At 43.4% G+C, this 22960-nt stretch overlaps 2 protein-coding genes across 2 annotated transcripts; both read left to right on the top strand.

Annotated features, from left to right (window-relative positions):
* Nucleotides 1-2095: 2095 nt before the first annotated feature.
* LOC308297948 (tripartite motif-containing protein 16-like) lies at nt 2096-20484 on the top strand (the record flags this gene model as incomplete). The annotated part of the gene is made up of 2 exons (XM_080741512.1): nt 2096-3764; nt 20192-20484. 2 exons carry the CDS (start codon nt 2096-2098, stop codon nt 20482-20484), a joined length of 1962 nt encoding a protein of 653 aa, XP_080597638.1.
* A 490-nt stretch (nt 20485-20974) lies between these two features.
* LOC308297947 (selenocysteine-specific elongation factor-like) lies at nt 20975-22714 on the top strand (the record flags this gene model as incomplete). Its single annotated transcript, XM_080741511.1, has 1 exon — nt 20975-22714. One exon carries the CDS (start codon nt 20975-20977, stop codon nt 22712-22714), a length of 1740 nt encoding a protein of 579 aa, XP_080597637.1.
* Between the last annotated feature and the right edge of the window lie 246 nt (nt 22715-22960).

The raw sequence follows: 22960 nt of genomic DNA, 5'->3' as shown, positions 1-22960 counted from the left end.
ATTCAAGGAATATTTGGGGTGGCATTTTTAATGCTTGCCTTGCCATACAGTATTAATTTAAGGCGATGCAAGCATACTGTATTTCAACAAAAGCTAGGCTGTTCAAAGTTCTTTAAATAAAACATTAAGCATTAACACATTATTAAGACACAGTGCATTAACTGCAAAAGAAACACATTATAAAAGGATGTTTGAATACATTTATAATTAATATAATGCATTCAAATAAATTGAGTGAGGCTCCTTTTTTAGTCTCATTTGCTATTGTGAAATATACACATAGCTATTCACTTGATTGCTGATTGTACATGTCAAAGTTGAAAAAACTGATAATAAACCTTGTTTAAAAAAGAAAAATGGCAAACGGAAAAGTTTTCAGCTTTGATTAAAAATAACTGAGAGCTGTAGCAAACCTTGTTGTCTGGGAGTTTGTCCCAGACATGTGGTGCCTAAAAAAAAAAAGAATGCTGCTTCCCCACTTTTTGTTCTGACTGTGTTCCCGAAAGCATACTGGTCCCAGATGGTTCATGATCACAAAATCAGAAATGTATTTTTGGCCCAGAACTATTCAATGCTTTTATAAACCCATAATAACCATTTAGAAATAATGTGTTTGACAGACAGGGAGCCAGTGTAAAGATCTGAGAACTGGAGTGTTATCATCCACTTTCTTGGTATTAGTGAGAAGTGGAGCAGCAGCCCTCTGAACACGCTTGCCATTTCTGCTTATTATAAGCGACTTTGGGCATGTTTTTCTGTGAAGTTGCTTGTAAATATTGGTTGCAGCGGGTTGCGGTTTTTTGGGCTTGTGTGGCTGCTTATTTGGGCTTGCTTCCAATTTCATTTTTTAATATTATTTCAACCAGTGGTTCTCAAATAGCATTATCATGTATTAACACCCTAACCCCCATCTGAAAATATTTTGTACCAGCGAGCCCCATACCAGATTTGCGTTTGTAATGTTTCAGAAATCTTCCAAATATATTTCACATTTTATTTCGAGATCTTTTGAAAATGGCAGATCTACTAGTTAAAAATGAGTAGACCGGCTATTTTCAAATAGGATATATACTGCAAGCGCTCACGTGGCCTCGTCGCTTCTTTTGGGCTTGTTTTCATAGACCTGGTTTCTTGCAAACTCTGGCGACACTGGTTCTGAATCAGCTGAAGCTGTCCATAAAGACACTGTTATAAGAGTTGTCAAGTCTCCTGAAGATGAATGCATGGACAAGTTTTGGTTATTCTGCTGAGACTGCTGTGAGCTTGCAGCCATGACTGGACGGCTACTACAATGTCTGGATGTCTTGTCTACAGTACCTGTACACAAGCTCATAATAAAGAAGAACTTTGAACCTCATCTAAGCGTCAGAAGATTCCTGACAAGCCTTTTCTTATCAGCACTATAAAATGCACAAGGTTCAGTGTGACTTGTCTTTATGAGCCAACCAGAAAGGAGCTCTCATCTCATGTGACCTAAGAGGAACCAACCAGAAAGGAGCTCTCATCTCATGTGACATATGAGGACATCAAACCAAACTACACTCAATCTGTTAGTCAGTTAGTCATACAGACTTACAGACAGACAGTCGTACTGAAATGGCACAGCAGGGAGTTCAGCTGGATCGGGAACAGTTGTGCTGTTATTTATGGGTTGTGTGTGTAATGATATTGCTCAGTGATCGTGGTATTAAGGGCCTGTGTGTTTGTGTGTCCCTTGATGGGAGAGGGGCTGTAGAGTATCTGGGTATTAAAAACAGGTTTTTATAGCCGTCCAGTCATGTTTGCTACAAAGTCTGAATGTCTTATCTACAGTACCTGTACACAAGCTCATAATAAAAAACTTTGAACCTCACCTGAGCGTCAGCAGATTCCTGACAAGCCTTTTATTATCAGCCCAATAAAAGGCACAAGGTTCAGTTTGACTTTTCTTTATGAACCAACCAGAAAGGAGCTCTCATCTCATGTGACCTAAGAGGAAGCAACCAGAAAGAAGCTCTCATCTCATGTGACCTCTGAGGACATAAAGCCAAACTACACTCCATCTGTTAGTCATACAGAAAGACAGACAGACAGACAGACATACAGTCGAACTGAAATGGCGCAGCAGGGAGTTCAACTGGATCGGGAACAGTTGTGTTGTTCTATCTGTCTGGATCTCCTGAAGGATCCAGTGACTGTTCCCTGTGGACACAGCTACTGCAGGAGGTGTATCGAGGGCTTCTGGAACCAGGATGATCAGAGAGGGAGGTTCAGCTGTCCACAGTGCAGACACACCTTCATCCCAAGACCTGTTCTGAAGAAGAACACCATGTTGGCCGAGGTGGTGGAGAGCCTGAAGAAGACAGGACTCCTAGAAGTTCCTCCTGATCACTGCTACGCTGGACCTGGAGATGTGGCCTGTGATGTCTGCACAGGGAGGAGACTGAAAGCTGTGAAGACTTGTCTTCAGTGTCTGGTGTCTTACTGTGACCCTCACCTCCAGCCTCACTATCAGTCTCCTGCCTTTAAGAAACACAAGCTGGTCAAAGCCTCCAGCCAGCTTCAGGAGAACATCTGCTCTCGTCACAACAAGGTCAGAGATCTATTCTGTCGTACCGATAAGCAGTGTATCTGTTATATGTGCTCCATGGACGAACACAAAGGTCACAATAAGATCTCAGTGGCAGCAGAACGGACTGAGAGACAGAAAGAGCTTGTTTCGAGTCTGCAGAACATCCAGAAGAGAATCCAGGAGAGAGAGAAAGACGTGAAGGTGCTTCAGCAGGAGGTGGAGTCCATCAAGCACTGTGCTGACAGAGCAGTGGAGGACAGTGACACCATCTTCACTGAGCTCATCTCTTCCATGGAGAGAAAAGGATCTGAGGTGAGGCAGCAGATCAGAGAGCAGCAGGAACGTCAAGTGAGCGGCGCTGAAAAAGTGAGGAGGCGAGTGGAGCAGGAGCTCTCTGAACTGAGGAGGAGACATGCTGAGCTGCAGCAGCTGTCACTCACAGAGGATCACATCCACTTTCTACAGCGTTTCACCTCCTCTCTCTCAAGGACCAGTGAATCTACACACCCAGTCAGCAGCCACGTCCGTCCTCTGAGATACTTTGAAGATGTGACTGCGGCCGTGTCCAAGATGAGGGACAAGCTAGAGGACATTCTTACAGAGGAAGGGACAAACGTCTCAGAGACAGTGAACAGAGTGGATGTTTTACTGTCAACACCACCAGAGCCCAAGACCAGAGCTGAGTTCTTACAATATTCACGTCCAATCACACTGGATCCAAACACAGCTCATCAAAAACTGTTTCGGTCTAAAGGGAACAGGAAAGTAACACTGATAAACAAACCACACTCATATCCTGATCACCCAGAGAGATTCATTGAACGGGCTCAGGTTCTGAGTAGAGAGGCTCTGACTGGACGCTGTTACTGGGAGGCAGAGTGGAGTGGAGACTATGTTTATATAGCAGTCTCATATAAAGATATCAGCAGAACAGGGTCTGTTGTTGAATGTATATTTGGATTCAATGATAAATCATGGTGTTTACAGTGTACCAAACAACGTTATCATTTCAGACACAGAGGCATTGAAACTCCCCTCCCTGGCTGTGTCTCCTCCAGAGTAGGAGTGTATGTGGACCACGGTGCAGGTACTCTGTCCTTCTACAGTGTGTCTGCAGACACCATGACTCTCCTTCACACAGAACACACCACCTTCACACACAACCTCCATGCTGGATTTGGGATTAATAAATATGGAGATGTTGCTGAGTTGTGTGACCTCGCTCGATTGTCCACGACATTGCAAGCGGCGCGAAGGCCAGCGGACCTTGGGCCCGCTCTTCGCGGCCACTCGCGCCGGCCGCGCGAGTTACGAAGCCGTGGTGAATGCAATCGTTAAACGCCCACGATAAACGCCCTGTCCAAGTGACTACAATGGATCGCTCCCTAGCTCATAGTAAGCTGTCAGTCGGAGGCTGACGGCCGGGCCCCCGCGGGCCGGGCCCCCGCGGTTCATATATTATCTAATTTGCAAAATACCCAGCGTAGCATTTGGGAAGGCACAGCCTACCCTGGCCTTATTAACCCGCCGCCCATGGGCCCTCTCATAACTATCAGAGTAGATAGTCTTTATTCTAGTGCGGTTATTTCTTTAGCTTCAAAGTTAGTATTTTTTTATTGGATTGTGTTTACACAATGTCCTAAGACCAACCAAACCGCTGTTTTGACCTCACAGGCACCCTTACTTGTCAAACAGACAAGAAGATCCTCTGCTTCTCCCCTCCCTTTCTAGGCTCTCCTCTCCCTGCTCTGGTGCAGAGCAGAAGCCATTTGACAAGTAAGGGTGCCTGTGAGGTCAAAACAGCGGTTTGGTTGGTCTCAGGATGTTGTGTAAACACAATCCAATAAATAAATACTAACTTTGAAGCTAAAGAAATAACCGCACTAGAATAAAGACTATCTACTCTGTTAGTTAGTTCAGCTATGAAAAAAATCGACTAAAGCAGGTATGAAGGTGTATGATAAAAGGCAGATTTAACCCTATATGTGTTTTGGTCTGAACGACTCCTTTAACAATTTAACTGCCAAAAACGTTTTTATGTTTTTGGGTACCCAGCTGTTTTTCCATTTTTGGCCACTGGGGGGCACTGTTCACGAATATATGAGACAGCAATTTGTTTTGGGCTGCCTGTGATGCTGAAAAAAATATAAAAAATTAATTCATGTAATCAGCTTTCTGCACACCTTCTTCAAAATGGCCGCCAAAATGGCCGCCATCCACATGCTGTAATTGTTTGTGGGTGTTAATCTAAAAATGGATTTTTCTTGGGGTTGATTATATTTTTCTGCCAACTGCAAGGGGGCAATGGACATCTTCTGAGAGCTTATTTTTTTCAATATATATTATATATATATATATATATATATATATATATATATATTTTTTTTTTTTTTTTTTTTTTCCAAATGGCTGACATTTCTTAGATAGAGGTTTGGCAACACCCTTGGCAGGGAATGTGTATGTGTTAGAATTCAGGAATGAGTCAATGCTAATTCCATAGATTTCTTTCCTTCTTTCATAAAAAATGCCCTCCATGTTATAATCTGACAATGTAACCCCAGAACTCAAAAATGGTATCTATATTATTTAGAAAATAAATGCTTAAAAACATAAAACACACAGAGCCCAGCACAAATATGCAACTTACACCATACCAAAAAAAAGAAGAAGAAAAACAACAAGAAAACAAATCGTGCTGAGATCCAATGGAAAGGACTTTCAGAAATGACTCTTACACTTAAAGGCCATAAACATGAGAGCAAACTCAGATCAATGAGATTCCATTACCGTCCTATCTCATTTCCCAGAGCTGAATTGAAAATGGGTTGGAGATGGATCGTGTCATTACCAATTCCAAGGGAGCCATAGACACAGCAGAAAGCATGGGTATAAGTGTGTCGTTCGTGTTTTCGCACGTCTGTGTGTGTGTGTGTGTGTGTGTGTGTGTGTGTGTGTGTGTGTGTGTGTGTGTGTGTGTGTGTGTGTGTGTGTGTGTGTGTGTGTGTGTGTGTGTGTGTGTGTGTGTGTGTGTGTGTGTGTGTGTGTGTGTGTGTCTCCTATCTGCTCTTGTGCCAATGAATGTTTTTTTAGTGACAGGGCAGTAAGGTGAACAGAAGTTCATGATCTAACCAGTGGTGGACAGTAACTGAATACATTTACTTGAGTATACTGTACATTATTTGAGCATTATTATTATTATTTTAGAAACATTTGCACTTTTGACTCCACTACACTTCTGGGACCAAAACTTATATATATTTTTAAATTGACTGCATAAGCCCTATATCAAATATAGTGACAAATATATATCCATTATTTCTAGTCTATATTCTGTCCACCACTGGCCCTAAATATTATGATGAACAATAAATGCAGAGTTCTAAGAAACTAAAACTGGTGAATGGCTACTGAATGCAGAAGAGCACTCATGAGAAGAAGCTATTACATACAGATATTACCATTGCACAAGTCTCACATGCTAGGTTTTGTGTCATGCAAAGCTTGGCACAATCTAAAAGCTACACCCGTCATCAATCTACTGTAAGTAAATGATGTTGCTGCATTTAATATACGGCAGTGGTTTTCAACCAGTGGTCCTTGAGGGGGTTCCAGGTGGTCCCCAGCTAAATGATGAAGAGTTGGTAACCAAATGCACCCTTGAGAGCGTAAAATGAAACCAAATGGACCCGTAAAGTTAAATTATTGTTAAACACCTGCATTACTCAATTTACAAGAAGTCCACACAATTGGAGAACGTGGACGAATCTCATGAGTCATAATGGACCTTGATATGAAAAGGGTTGAAAACCACTGATATACGTAGCCAACGGTAATGCTTTTCTAGTCAGAAAGATGCTCGCCTGGAACAGTGAAGCATTAATTGTGTTGCTCAAGGACACTTGGGCAACACAATTAATTAACTTGGGGATGGAACCAGCAGCTCCTCCAGACCCACTGCCACTGATTTTGATATTGCATTTTGATGCTCCTTATTCGACAAAGCTTATAGAGGAGGTGCCATTAAGTCCACACATCACTGCATTTAGATATGGCTGTTTGATGTAGCATTTAATTTGCTAAGCTGTGAGGAGTGCATATTAGCCTGGACATTTCAATGCATTTACTGTCTTCTTGCCTTGTGTTTCAAAGACGATTAAGAAATTGAATAATTCATAGAAAAATGGGATTGAATTGTAGGATTTAGATATCGTGGTTAAGGAGAGGGAAGTGTGTGTGTGTGCGCACACGTGCATGCGTGCGTGTGTGTGTGTGTGTGTGTGTGTGTGTGTGTGTGTGGGGGGGGGGGGTTGGCTACAGTATAGGTGGGTTTCAGAGTATCTCATGAACTGTGTTATAAGAGACTTTGTGTCAGAAGACTCAGAGCACTCTATTGAAGTATGGCTTGAAATGTATAAAGACCTGGATGAAATTATACTGTACTGTGTGGAGACACCAGACACATGTAATGTAGTAGACCAGGGGTCTTCAACGTTTTCAGGCCAAGGACCCCTTAGCTGAGAAAGAGATGATGCAGGGACCCCCAGATTCCATATAGTTTCATCGTTTGACAGCACAATCATCAGTGTATACCACTTGTACCGTCAGTACGTAATAAACTTGACCTTTCACTCTGTACTTAGAGTGCTCTTTTTTCCCCTCTACACCAAACCTCTTGCCGAAAATAGCCGATCTATAAGCTCAGAACGCCTCGCAGCGCGAGGCATTGTGAGCTTGTAGATCTGCTATTTTTGACTAAGGTTCTCAGAATATGGATGTTAGGGTTCAAGTGGTTAATATAAAAAAAGGAGATTTGTTTTTTCTATCAAACAAAGATTTGAAGGACCCCCTGTAGTAACTGTGAGGACCTCCTAGGGGTCCCGGACCCCTGTTGAAGACCCCTGCAGTAGACAGCATGTGCACATGATAAAATCATGATCAATCATTGTACATTATATGTAATGAAGTAGTCATCTAAATAAGTGCAACTGAGGAAAAATAAGACGTATGTAAGAATGTATGGTGCATATTCCTGACAGCAGCCGACAACGGTACAGCAGTGGCAGCATCAAAATCTTTCAGCTCAGAGTTCAAAGGGCAAACTCTGACCGAGGGCCGAGTCTCGAGAGAGAAACATCAAAACAAACACTTCCATACACATCTAATTCCACACGGACAGTGTCTATTTTGCACAGTCCACATATTTTTCTCCGCCACCACCTCTTTTAAATGTTTTCGTTCCGTACCCCAGATGGATCTGACATCGGGCGTCTAGCAAGGGATTTGCCAGTGTCAGGGCTCTTTTCAACAGTGACAGCAGCAGAGCTTGGGGAGTGAACTGGCAACCGTTTTGGATGTCTCAATACTCTCGGGTGGGGGGGAAGGGGGGGGGGATTATTTACAGCTCCGTTTTCTGCACCGTAGCGTCTCGTCACTTGCTGTGTGCATGGTGGTGAGCTTGGACCGTGCTAATCGTCCATGTTTGGAACAGGAAAATCGGTTGGGGGGCCTGACATGACTGATTGAGTTTACATCCTACCCGCGGTTAGAAGCACATGCGGCCCATTAATACTAGCATGGGGAGCACATCCAAGATGGCACCAGAGTCTAGAGATTGCAACTTTGCTAACGTTTGCATTGACGGTGTCTAAAAAATGTGATGGCGCAAGCACAATGCGTCACTCCAGGGTGTGTGTTCCATGGAAGACAAGCAGTGGGTAGTATAGTGTGCGTACATGGTTAACAACTTGAATCCCGGAATCCCTATTTTGAGCATATGGGCAAAACTGTTTTTTTTTTTATTTTTTTTATATAATATAGCAAACACAGTACGTCTACAAGCTTGAGACAGATCACATCATAACACGTTATGAGCTTGTATTTTGGCTATTTCTAAGTATATATAGCTTAAGGGTAGCCGGAATGCTCGCCTCAAAACACGCTCACCGTCTTTTTCGAAGACGCTCGGTGGGGCGGTTCTTGTATTCTTTGTTTTACTGAGGATAAGGTTAGGGCCTGGACACACATGTAGGTTTTAACATTTATCAAAAACCTGGGGGGAGGCGGAGGGTAAGGTTCTGTTCAATTAATTCCCTATGGAGTTCACATGTTTTGATAACAGAAGCTTCCCTTAAGCTCTCCTTAAGGCTGGTTTTAAGGGAAAAGGTTTTCATAAGGTTTTCATTAGATAAATTGTAGGCCAGCTGCTAGGAGCAGCCAAGCTGCTGGGAATAGCCTTGATTAGACAAGGGGCAGGGTTCAACCACCAACCAATAGGACAGAATGGACCGTGCTGGAATGCCACAGGGCGGGGTCACACCTGTAGTCTGCTTCAGAGTCTTTGGTCTGCAGTGACACTGCCCACTTCACGCAAAGCATTGTGGGAAGTGTATTCTTATTAAGGCACCGTTTTCTTTTTTAGTTAAAGGTTAGGAATAAGGTTAGGTTCAGGCATAGTTTACTGAGTTTAGGAACACCAGGTAGAGAGACTGTTCAGAGTTCGCCGGCATTGTAGGTCAGCAGCAACAAGGACCAAGTTATACGATTATTCTTCAAGGGGATTTGGCATAATGACTAAATTGGGTGAAAGAAAAATAGAAAAAATACCAAAAACAAACAAACAAAAGGAAAAACATGTAAATAGTCAGTGATTGGGTACAGTTTGATTAGGTATTCAGTCCCACGGGCCGGGACTTGGCAGAGTGAGTTGGAAATTACATTGATTCAAGCATCATTAGATGTCATTGACTTACAGTAATTACCATTTAGCATTAGGGGAGATTTTGCTGTATTCAGAATAGAATGGTTTCTGGGTCAGGCTGGTTGGAATGGTGGCTTCATCGACATGTGCATAGCCATTGTGATGACATGCAGAAAAGTTAATCCATTTCATAGTCCAGAGTATTGCGTTTTTGTTCCCAATGGAGTTCCACAACTTTTAACGTCAGAAATCAAACATCAGTAGTCAGTACCAGGGCAGGAATTGCATGGAGGCCATGAAGGCCATGGCCGCCGCCCGCCGCTGCCCCTCAGTTTGGCCTTGTGCCCCTCAAACCAATGGCATGACCTGAGGCCACAGTGGCCTTAACCCATTTAGGCCTGAACACATTATGACGCAATATTTTATGCTTTAAATATTAAAAAAATAGCAGATATACAAGCTCACAGCGCGGCACTCGGTGCCGCGCTGCGAGCTTGTAGATCTGCTATTTTTGAAAAATCGTGAAAATTCGAATTTTGACCCGATTCTATAAGTGTCTTTTGAATCCTTCTAAGATTTTTTGAAAAAAACCTATGTTTCTATGTCAGCAATCTGGCCAGCCATCGTCAAAGAAAAGGTCCTTTTCACTTAACTGGAGCTCAGTTAGTCTGTTCTTGAGAGACTACTATGTCAGTGGTGCTCAAACCTTTTCATGTGAAGGACCCCCAAAATGATATGTATTTGGCCACGGACCCCATCTCAAAATATCTATTCCAGGGACCACCCAGAATCAAAATTTGAGTTACAAACATTCACTCTAAAAATACATATATTCAAAGATTTGCACACATTTTCACAACTTTTTCAAAAATAGCAGATCTACAAGCTCGCAGCGCGTGAGCTTGTATATCTGCTATTTTTATCTGGTTAAAGCATTCAATAATTCTAGGCCTAAATGGGTTTTTAATGCCCCATCTGACTAACACTTTCTCCTCTGTCTATTTCCTGTCAATATGTAGACAGTAGAGACTGTTGTCTCTTTCTTGTCTTGTAGACACCAGTATTTTTTGTTGAGATTCTGAAATCTGAACTCCCCCGAGTCCCCATCTTTAAACCAAGCCAGTGACTTTGATTGGTGCAGGGCTGAGCAGTGAGCATGGTTCAGATTGTAAATGCCATCATTTATCTATTTCACTGCAGATTCGGTTATCATCCCTAACCCTTAAATTCAACAAATTCTTTCAATTGACTAACATCTTGTTTTATTTGATGGCCTTTGGCCTTTGTGCCCTAAAAAAATGGACAACACCAAAGGCCTTACCCCTAAAATGACGGAATTCCAGGCCTGATCAGTACACAGTAGAAATTAGGTTTTGCCTAAGATCTCTCTACAAGGAAAAAAAGCACAATTAAAGTAAATACACATTGCAATGTCTTAAAATATAACATAATAACCATGAACGTCACCTATGAATTCAAATGGCGTGTGTCCTTTCAGTCTTTAACTTGTGTAACGCAAGATGCGAGGTGAACACTTCTGGGCTCTTTGTTGGAATCTGTTCTGTAGTGTACGGTTGCTCCTGTCAGAAATGTGGTAAGCACATACTGTACTTGACTTTTGTAAGCACACTCTCGCTCTCTCTAACACGCTCACACGCACAAAAGGAACGCATGCACGCATGCACGCACGCATGCATGCACGCTGCACGCACACCTTTCGGCCTAAACTGACCTCAGCCATGAACAAGATAACCCGTAAGAAAAAGAAACAGAACAAAAAATAAAAAATCACAAATCTAAAGGTTTAGCGCCAAAGCCCCCGAGGCTTTATGAAACAGCATTTGTGTTCCTTTCATCATCCGTGAGGTACGAAGCAAATCTTGTTTTCCTGTGCATGCTTTGATTAAATGCCAGCAACATAAACCATTTTGTAGTGGGAGGTGAATAACCCTTACCTAGAACTGAATTACCCCAGTTACTACTGCAGGGCTACTGCATAGGTGGGGGGGAAAGTAATTTACAAGCATCTCTGCTGACACACAAACACACACACGCACGCACGCACGCACGCACGCACGCACGCACGCACGCACGCGCGCCCTAACCCTAAACCGCGTACACACACACACACACACACACACACACACACACACACACACACACACACACACACACACACACACACACACACACACACACACTTTCTCACACATGGATAGGATACGAGAGGGAGAGGGGAGAGAAAGGGATGGGGTATAAGACAGTGGTGTAAAGTACAATTTTGAGGTATTTGTACTTTACTTGAGTATTTCAAGTAACAATCGCGACACATTATGAGCTTGTAGATCTGCTATTTTCAAAAGATTCCGCCTAATGAGTACATTTTGACACCAATACTTAACATATACCGTAACAGAGTATTTCTACATTGCAGTATTGATACTTTTATTTAAGTAAAACATGTGAGTATTGATCTCTCCACCACTGGACAGGGGGGTGAGAGAGAGAGAGAGAGAGAGAGAGGGAGAGAGAGAGGGAGGGAGAGAGACAGAGAGACAGAGACAGACAGACAAGAAAGGGGATAGGAGGAAAATGAGAAATCCTGTTGGTAATGCATAGGAAGTGGGGTGAGTTCGGAAAGAAGACCAGATTAGACAAACTACCGACAGTGGTACTTTGATGAGCAGAGCCTTGCGTATTTATGATTAAAAATCTGCCGCTTTTCTCTGCCAATAAGCTCTTATCTGTGCTGCATGCATATAAGTCTGATAGGGCCTGTAGCCATAGTGAAAGATAACGGGGGAAAAAAATAATTAGCTAACATTCAGCTTTGAGCAGACAGACATTTTGTACTAAAGGGGGTGGAAAAAATGGGAAGTTTATATATATATTTTACAGTTTATTCTTACATTAAATGTAGCTGTTTATTTGTGAGTGTGTGTGCGTTTGTGTGTCAAGAATGACATTATTTCTCCTGCCAGGCATGTGTGCAGTCTTTTCGTTTTGAGATAAGTACATATTGAAAATGTGGACTTGCACCTTACCATCACTCTGAAGTCAATCTTCAATGATGTCAAAAGGATGGAGGCTGGAATGGGGGAATTTCCATGTGTAAGATTCTATGAAAAAGTATTCTGTCCCTGCGGTGCATGGCTCAGCCCAGCTCAACACAGAGCTAAACAACCCAAGAGACTAAATTTAGGCTCACAATGAAGACACTGACTCAAATACGGAGGAAGCAATTCCTCATTGTTACTCCTCTTTTCCCTTTGTCAAACTGTGAGAAAACACAAAATGTGTTCGCCCAGATAAAAAATGACATTTTAACCGCAATAGACCAGAAATGTAGTATTTACAAACAAAATGTACTATCAACTCACTGAACGCGCTCGTGGCGCACAACATCAACCAAAAGGAAAATCCTTATTTAAAACTACAGATAAATATAAAATACACAATGTACTACAAAGGATATCGAATGCTAAATGGTGCATTTATATAGCACCTTTATCCAATGTGCTTTAGAATGTGCATTGCATTCACCCATACACGCACACAGTTCACACACTGACAGACAGCAGAGGACATGGCAACAACCTGTTCATGGGGAGCGCTTAGGGGTTCAGTGTTTTGCTCAAGGACACTTCAACACTAACCCAGGGGATCAATCCAGGAACCTTATGATTCCCAAGTGGTTGCTCTGACCTCCTGAGGCACTGCGGCCCCCGTACAAGCAATTCTTCCCAAAGCACTGACTGATCATTGCACCGATCATGCAGTATAAAGAAGATTGCACTGCCTATGATTCTAATTGTAGGCCCTCCACAAAATGGGTACTTAGACCTGTAAGCTGGCTAATTATGTCATTGGGGACTGGGGAGATTGTTCAGCATCTTTCCTGATCGCTGTGGTAATCTATGGTCAAACACAACATATAGCCATGCCGTAAATTTAAGGCCTAAATCATACCCCTCTTTATCATCCATTTTACTCTAAATGCGAATACATTTTACAAAAATTAACCTGTTATTGTTAAAATGATAAACTTAGGAAAATGTTTACTGAGGTAATAAATCATTTGTGAAGTAAGTTCATGAAGTATAGGTGGCTTCATGTTTCAGGCCAGGGGTGTCCTTGCTTGTGACTTTATATCTTCATATCCTTTATGTCTCTCTTGATGAAGAGCAGGACTGTACCTGTAATTGCAACAATGTCTGAACTATAGCCAAGAGAGCAGATTTCTGGCTGTCAATGACCTTCTGCTTAAAAAAACGTCATAAACGAAACACGACCTAGCGTGTATTACAGTAGTCTACCATACAGTTTGTTAAAATAATGTTTTATTCTTCCTATAATGAAATAAAAGTGGGTCGATCGTGGACTACGGTCACAAATGTAACATCAGCACCATTGCTCCAATCCGCACCAAACTTGCCAGAAACACTGTTCTTCCATCAAAATAGCCATGCCAGGAGCCACATGTTGCCCTCAGGGATCCACTCTGTTCAGGGGTCTGCCATGACAATAGTCACACCCAAATTGCACACATTGTATGGGGCACTACACCATTGTTTTAACAGTTCAAATGGCCATAACTCAGTGACCATATTGTTCTGATCAGCTCCTTATAGTGCTGGATTTGAATGCTGCGTAGCGTCCTGAAAATCTAGTTACAATAAGTCCTGGATTGTAACTTTAAAGCAGAAATAAGCAGTTTTCTGCTGACATAAGCAGGAATCATGCAATTGCTTATTTTTATTTTTTATTTTTATTTTATTATATTCAGGCGGCTAACATTGCTCCCTAAAAAAAATCTAGTCTCTGTGGCGCTTCTAGGAGCCGCAGTCTACCTCCAAAACTATTATTTTATCTGTAAGAAGCTCTGTCATTAGCAGCTCATTGGTGCATGAACCAGCCGACCGGGGCTAAAAGGATTGACAGACAGGTCAACCAATCTGAACAAGAACAAGAGGCGGTCCTGATTGGTCTGTTATTTTGGATGGGTGACCCAGTTTAATGGACCAATGACAGAACTTCTCACAGATAAAAATAATAGTTTTGGAGGCAGATTGTATAGCCCCAGGAAGTGTCACACACACACAACATTTCTTTAGGAAGCATTGTTAGCCGCCTGAATAAAATAAAATAAAAATACATTTTTAAAATAAGCAATTGCATGATTCCTGCTTATGTCAGCAGAAAACTGCTTATTTCTGCTTTAATATAATAGTAATCATTTTCACAGCTTAGTTTATTAAGAGGCAGTTAAAACAAAATGTGTCACATAATTCTAATATAAGTATCTCTAGTGACCCAACTGATTGAAATTGGCAATGACCAAATTATGTCTACAATAATGCATATTGAATTTATGCTTCTCATTTATCAATCCAGACAGTCAATAAATCAATAAATGGATCAAGCCAATGTCCTGTTGCAAACAAATGATTAAATTGCATCCTGGGAGGTTGACACCAAATAAATTGTATCGTCTCCCCTTTAAGTGATATAATCTTTAAGTGATATAATCTATTTTCTTTCTGTACATTTAAGCAGTTGGTTTTGGGGCTTTAGTGGCTCCATAATGACACGCATTAGGTGGTGTCATGATGAAGGTTTTCCCTGCAACCTCCCTCCAGCTCATTCCTGTAATGAAACCTTGACCCATATATGCCTCTGACTCACTGATTCACCATAGAGTATGTTGGGCAATAATAATTCAGGACTCTTGCATCTCTAACCGTAGAGTGGATTACCTTTTAAACTACATCCCTACGCTCTTTGCTCTGTCAACACTTTACTCCATTCATGATAAATTCCCTCACTGTAGTGCTGGTTTCATACCAGTAGGGTTCCCCAATTAGTTTTCCCCAAGGGCCGAATTATGTCTAGGGTACCAAGCCGAGGGCCACAACATTGCAGGGGGAGACAGTGGTGTTCCCGCTACTCCAGTGACAGTTTTCGTCGTTGTCGGGTGAAAATCTTGTATGTCCAAAACCGTTCGTTTTGAATGTACCATTTTAAAAATGATTTAAACTAGTGAAAACAGCCGATCTACAAGGACACAACTCCTTGCGGTGCGAGGCGTTGAGTGCTTGTAGATCGGCTGTTTTCACTACTTTTGTGTGACGGCCTTGTATGATTTGCGAAAGAAGGTACTAATTTGGAGATACGAGATTTCCACCCGGCAACGACGATATACTAGTGTTGTTGCTGCTCTTATACCACCATTATTACTGGGGTTGGTGTGGGCCAGACTGTACGGGCCGCCTATTGGGGAACCCTGCAGAACAGAATGCACTTGGCTTACTGTTAGATTATGGCTTCTGGAACCAGACAACTCTTCCACAATCTTGGAATGCTACAGAATAGAGAGTCTTAACTGCACCTCACAAACGTTGCGATAGGAAGCTGTCATCCGTTATTTTCGTTTATGATAAAGTATTTTAAAATAATCATTAAATATATTTTGGTATTTCCATTTCAACCAAGCAGAAAGCAAATAATTAGATTTTCAGAGGCTTATTTACACGACTGCAAAGGCGAAACAGAAGTCGGGGCAATGCAGGACACCCTCTTCATTTTCTTAGCATTTTTCAACGCTTCAGATGTACAAAATTAAATAAAACCCTATGAGCCAATAGTCTGTCTCAAGATACTGGACTTCTGGTGATTCCGTAATGTCCAGAAGAAGAAGGGGTAAATACGCTGTCAATGGAGGTCTGTCAGTGGCAGCTGCTCTCTGACCCACGCACATACCTTTAGTGATTCCGCGGGGACAATTCAGTCATGTTTGTGACTTTTGTAATGGTACTATGCACCTTCACTTGACCCTGTTTATTTCATGTAAATGATGTATCATGCCGATAGCTCCTATATCCATGCATGGTATTATCACAATATACCAGTTTAATCAGAAAAATCCTGCACACTGACGAAAATAAGTGAGGCTCTGGATGCAAAGATATGATTTATTTACATAGTTGTGGGCATCATGATACATCATATCCTCTTATTATTGCTCAAAGGATCACCTATCTTCACATTATGTCCTAATGCCCATTATAAGATGGCACACTTTCTGTCTGTGTCTCAGAGGAGGGCTGTAGATGGTTCAGAAACCTGCCTTCCAGATACAGTACATCAGGGTTCCCCAATAGGCGGCCCGCGGGCCATTTGCGGCCCACGGGGGGCTACTGTCTGGCCCCCACCAATTCGGGTCGCCACCATTTTGGCGACCCCCTTTTGAAGTCATTCAGTCAGTCATTCAGTCAGTCCTTCAGTCGTACTTTATATAGCAGCATGTCTGTGTGGGAAGACAGTTGTTGACAGTGCGACATACCTGTCCCAATGCCATCCTCATTCCTTGTTTGGATAAGGAAGTGTTTTTGTCATTATCTCATGTCACCCGGCTGTCATTGTCTGTTTGTCTTTTTCCAATGTACAGTTGTTTTGTGTTTTCTTCCCGATTCAGTGTCTATCAGACAATACTGTATACAATACAACACTGTTGCCCACTGCAGCCCAAAAAAAAAGAAAGAATACAAAGTAAGTATAGTGCCGTGTAAAATCAACAAAAACGATTGACTTGCTTCAGGGTTCATGTGTATTACTTAACCTTTTTGCCTTATAGCCTCTGCGAGAAACTCGCTTGACGACAAAATCAATACTCATCTAGCAAGCTGACTGCCTGTTTTGTTTTTTTACTTCCCAACTCTAATGTTCAGACATTATATAGCTTATCGTTAGCAACTTCTCACCAAATCAGTGGCATGGCAGTGGGCACTTATAACCAGTATGTGGGCCCAGTGATAATGTGGGGTTGTCAGTCAGTATCACTGGGCATCAACATCTGTATTGATGTCAAATGTAGATATTTGAAGTATCTTAAAATGTTTTAGTAAAAATAGGCAAAGAAGTATAGGGATAAGGTGTAAGGCACGGACACAAATATAGCTGTCTGAGTTAAAAGGCCCAATTGAAGAACACTAATTTAATGACTTTTTTTTACCATACAACACTGTGGGTGTGACTAACTTCATCTGGGTCACCAGACTAGTCACCCACAATGAACGGGTGGGTGTGGCCAGAATTTTACATTTCTGTACACTTTTTTGGAGAAAAAAAAAATCTTCCAAGTATAATCATAATAGTTGAGGATTGTGTTATAGATGGGAAAAAAATCATGGCACAATGTCTTTAACATGCGATTGGAGAGGTGTGTCGCCACTCGCCAGTGAGTGCATATTTATTGTCAAGATAATAAAACACAATAAAGCTAAAGTGTTTATTTCCATTGTGATCCATGGACAGTAACACCTGTCAATAGCTATTCACTGATGTTCATTCCCTGCAGTACATTACATTTTCAATGAATGCAGACATAGTTTCCTCAAATCTGATGGAAAGTGAATGTGTGTAGTTGTTGGTAGTCTGAATACAAATTGGAAAGTGGCTGACGGTGTACACGGGAATCATTCTTATAATGAGAACCAGATGGTATCATAATGAAACACAAAACAGAAGTGTGATTTGCACAGTTTCTTAATGTGTTTGACTAGGTTCTGTGATTTAAACTAGCACCGGGAAGATTGTTTGCTGTAGTCACGGATTAGAAGGTGAATGAAGGCTGTATGATAAAAATCAATTAAGCTGTGGGGAACATAGGCTACTGTATTTCATACAAAGGGAGAGCGTGATAAATTGAATGACAATAGATAGTAAAATACTGTGAGATGGAGGTCAATGCAGAGGAATGTCAGTCGATGTTACTGTAAATTAAACCAGTTCGGTGTTTTCTGGGTAATTCAACTTGAAGGTAATTCAAGGTTATGGAGGTAAGGGAACAGTAATTCTTTGTTAATTCAAAATACCAGGTGTTTGTGTTTTAGTGGCAATGAAGAAGGAAACGTTGTCTGCTTGATGATTTCTTAATGTTGTAGCAGGGCAGATTTAGCATTTATTTTACAAGTATTTAACATGTGTTGTTTATGGGAGTACCGGATTATAATCTCTCAAGACAGATTCAGAACTCCACAAAACAAAAACAAGAAAACAGCAGAGGTTGCAGGTTTTCCTTTGTTTCATTTTCCCCACGTTGGCGCAAGGTACGTCAGTATGTATGTTAGCAGGATAATGGAGAAGTTATTAACAGATTTGCACATAAGTTGGTGGAAAGGTTCGTCCTGGGACAAAGGAGGCACTGATTCACTTTTCACGCTGATTCCAGAAAGAACTGATTAACCGGCCACACCCTTTCATTGTCAATCTACAGAAGTGTAGGCTAATGCATAAAGAAGTTATGTTGGCCAAATGAAGCACATTATACTGTAGGTAAACTGTCAACTTGGCGGAGGTCTGTGCTCTACTGAGAACGTTTTCTAGTTTCACTTGGTGCCCGATCACGTGGGTTGAAGAAAGAAAAATGATGAAACATTGGGAGGCATAGCTGATTGCTTTGAGTCACATGCTTGGAGACATTCAGAGCAGAAATGAATTTGATGACTTTTCAGTGCTTTATGACTTATTTTCAAGTCATTGTTATTCCTTTCGTGTAACGGAGGCAGTTAGCTCCTCGCCAAATGTTGCTGGCCATAGCAATTGCTGTTCCATTATAATTTACTGATGTAGAGCTGTAATAAGCTATTTCTGACTGCTATAGTCTTCAATTAAGGGGGACATAATGAGTCTTCCATTAAGTGGGACATGATGTTTTTTCATTCTACCTCAGGTAGGGGTATCTGAAAAACAAGTCCTTTTGAGGGGTCGTGCTTGTACTAACTGTGTCCTCCTCCCCAACTTTGAATTCACAATTCTGTAACTGGTTTCATCTATTGTAATGTTAGGTTTGGGAAAGTAATTCTTACATTGTTCAGCAATATAATTTTTAAATGATTATCATTATCTTCCTGCTCACCCTATTGTCTCAATGTGGCCATTCACACATCAGGGTACCTGAGAGTTGCAAGCAGTGTTTTGTAATGGTGAAAAAGGTTAAACCACACTTAATAGAAATAGAAATACTGTTCCTACGAAACGGTGTGGGCTCGCTGCTCCCTCATTGGCTAAAGGCCTTTGTACTGTCGGACAGTTTTTTGAGGAGAATAACCTGAGCATATAAAGATTCGGGAGAACATACTGGCCGACAGTACAAAGGATGTCACAAAGAACGCTGCTCCTCATTGGACCTGCCTTTGTCGGTAATTTTTTTGAGGAGAATAAACTTGACCTATCCACAACTTTCCAACGTCCCATCGTGCATTGCGCAGAAGGTGTGCGGCAGCTTCCGGCGCCGCAGCCGAGTGTGATCTACAAGCTCACAACGGTTGCATCTGCGACGCGACGTGAGCTTGTATGTCAGCTGTTCTCCGGAAGTGTCCCACAGATAATGCTGCAGTAAATTCTCGCGGAAACAGGTGGATAAAGTTTTGGTATAACATACTGGTTTTGCCTTTCAGCAAGCGCAACAATTTCATGTGGGTGGTGTTGTTATTTATATCAGGTCGCACTTGTTGGTGGTGATGTCACCAAGAACGCTGCTCCTCATTGGCTAAAGGCCCTGCCTTTGTACTGTTGGTAATTTCTTTTAGGAGAATAAACTTGACCTATAAAGTTTTGGTGTAACATACTGGTCTCGTCTTTCAGACGAGCCCACAATTATATTATATAATAAGAGCACGTTATTTTATTGTTGTAATAGTATTTTCTCAGTTGGTAAATTATAATCTGTAGTTTCATGACACATAGTCTAGTGACCCAAAATGTGTTAATCATTTACACATACTGTACAAGCAAATACTGGGGCTAAGTTCACCTATAGCAACTCCTTCCTTGCTAGACTGCTACTAGCATGCCCTCTGAACCTTAGATTAGAATTGACTGATACTGAATAGCATTCCATGGCACACGGTCTTCTGCCTCCATAGATGTTCACGTTTCCCCAGTTCCGCATTCCCTTCAGTGGCTTCTGTTTGCTGCCCACATCCATTTCAAAACACTCAAGGCGACCTACAAGGCAATGAAGGGCATGGTACCCCTCTACCGCCAGGATATGATCCATCCCTACTCCCCTTCCCGCACTCAATCAGCTAACACAGGACATCTGTCCGTCCCTTCCCTACAACATCCTTGCCAGCGCTCCAAGCATTCTAGACCCTTCTCCTTCCTCGCTCCCAAGCTGTGTAATGACCTCCCCGCCTCAGTCAGGACTGCAGACTCATTTTCCACCGCAGTCTAAAAACTCACCTCTTCAGACTGTCTCGCCCATATAGCAGTCCTTATTTCCTTTTATCACTTCTTGTTGCCTATTTTGACAGATGCTAGTTAGTGTGGTTCAACCAATCTATAGTATTAAATGAATATTTTAAACTGTATGTAGTGGCGATTTGGGAGGAAGTAGCCAACAGAGTTTAACATCTGTCTGTCAGACGTTCCTGAGACAAATGAACTACAGACACGAGATCTCTGTATGTGTCTGTCAGAGGTGTCCCTTTTATGCCCATATATGGAGTTTGCTGATATCATCAGTATAGGCCCATATACTGATGGCAGCCGGCAGGGAGCAAACAAAAATACTTTTTACATTGTAAGTCTAAACTTGCAGGAATTTGACACAGAAAAGCAAAAAGTTCTGCTTAATGTTATGAAAATGTAATGCCACCTGTATGGACGTGCAATAATTATAACTTTTACAAAAGAATGTTTATCCGTGTTGGTGTATCACAACGATGCCTAGAGCATTGAACTTCAACGTGGGGGTCCTGGGACATGTGGACAGTGGGAAGACGTCCCTGGCCAGGGCTCTCAGCACCACGGCCTCCACGGCCGCCTTCGACAAGAGCCCTCAGTCCAGGGAGAGAGGCATCACGCTGGACCTGGGCTTCTCCTCCTTCACCGTGGGCCTCCCAGAACACCTCCTGCAGGAGAGCGCCGGAGGAAGAGAGCGCTACGACAGCCTGCAGTTCACCCTGGTGGACTGTCCGGGACACGCGTCTCTCATCAGGACCGTCATCGGCGGGGCCCAGATCATCGACCTGATGATGCTGGTGGTGGACGTGGTGAAAGGGGTGCAGACTCAGACGGCGGAGTGCCTCCTCATAGGAGAGCTGGCCTGCCCTCGGATGGTTGTCGTCCTGAACAAGACCGACCTCCTCCCCGCCGACAAGAGGCAGCGCGCCGTCGCGAGAATGACCAAGAGACTGCGCAACACCCTAGAGGGCACCAGATTCAAGGGTAGTCCCGTGATCTCTGTGGCGGCGAAGCCCGGGGGTCCCGAGGCCAGCGACACAGAGGAGCCGCCCCGGGGAGTGGCGGAGCTGATAGAGCTGCTGAAGGGGCAGACGTTCCTTCCTCAAAGAGACCCTGAAGGTGATTTCCTGATGGCCGTGGACCACTGCTTCTCTGTCCGCGGGCAGGGGACGGTGATGACTGGGACCGTCCTGCGGGGCTCGCTGGCGGTCGGCGACGCCGTGGAGATCCCCGCCCTCAAGGTGACCAGGAAGGTGAAGTCGGTGCAGATGTTCCGGAAGCCCGCGACGCAAGGGGCGATGCAAGGTGACCGCGTGGGGGTGTGTGTGACGCAGTTCGACCCCAAGCTGATGGAGCGTGGGGCGGTGTGCCGGCCCGGATCGCTGCGCGCGCTGCTCCACGCGGCACTCATCTCCGTGAGGAAGATCAGGTACTTCCAGGGCGCTCTCTCCACAGGCGCCAGGTTCCACGTTACGGTGGGCCACGAGACGGTGATGGCGAGGGTGAGCTTCTTTGGCCTGCCGCCACCCGCAGACGACCCCGAACCGCCCACCTCCTCAAACCCTGCACCCAGCTCAACCATGGACACACCCTTCTCCTTCGAGCGGGAGTACTTTTACCAGGACAGCTATGTGACGGGTCGGGGAGAGGCTGGGCCTGACCCTGAACAGTGGGCGCTGTTGGAGTTTGAGCGGCCGCTCACGTGCCCCTCACTATGTCTGGTGATTGGGTCTAAGCTGGACACGGACGTTCACGCCAATACGTGCAGGCTGGCCTTTCACGGCCGTCTGCTTGAGGGCTTCGAGGACAAGGCTTACGCCAAGACAGCCCTGACCCGCCTGCGCGTCTTCAAGACCAAGCACAGGGAGGGCCAGGTGGAACGGCTGACCGATGATTACACCGCCATCGGCCGGCACCTGTTCAAGAAAGAAACCGACCTGCGGCTCTTCGTGGGGTTGAAGGTCACACTGTCGACTGGCGAGGCCGGTGTCATCGACGGTGCGTTCGGCCAGAGCGGGAAGTTCAAGGTTCGAATACCAGAGGGTCTTCACCCACAAACCAAGCGACTGCTGTCCTCCGTCTCTAAGAAGAAAGGAAAAGGAGCTGCGGCCAAAGCGGAGCAGGCCAAAGAAGACCAGCCCAACTCTGAGCCTGTTACCGTTCACTTGCACTTCAAGCGATACATCTTTGATTCCCATAAGAAGATGGTTCAGTCCTGACCATAGACCGTAAAAATTAATGGACCATAATAGACCATACAGACGGTAAATGAAGTCTATTTGCCAAAAGCGTGTGCATTCCGACATCTTTCTACGTCCTGTCCTGAAATGGAAATTAAATCAAAATTCTATTGGTTGGGACAGAGCGGGGGGTGGGTCAATAAATGCTATTGGTTGGGAGCGTGTCAATCAAGCTAACCACACCCCTCCAACAGCATACGAGTGAAAAAAATGTAGCCTGGGGTC

The sequence above is a fragment of the Nannobrachium achirus genome (genome assembly GCF_963921795.1).
Source record: "Nannobrachium achirus genome assembly, chromosome: 14".
Classification (NCBI taxonomy): domain Eukaryota; kingdom Metazoa; phylum Chordata; class Actinopteri; order Myctophiformes; family Myctophidae; genus Nannobrachium; species Nannobrachium achirus.
Note: the sequence above shows the minus strand (reverse complement) of the source record. Positions and strands in the feature narration are given on the sequence as shown.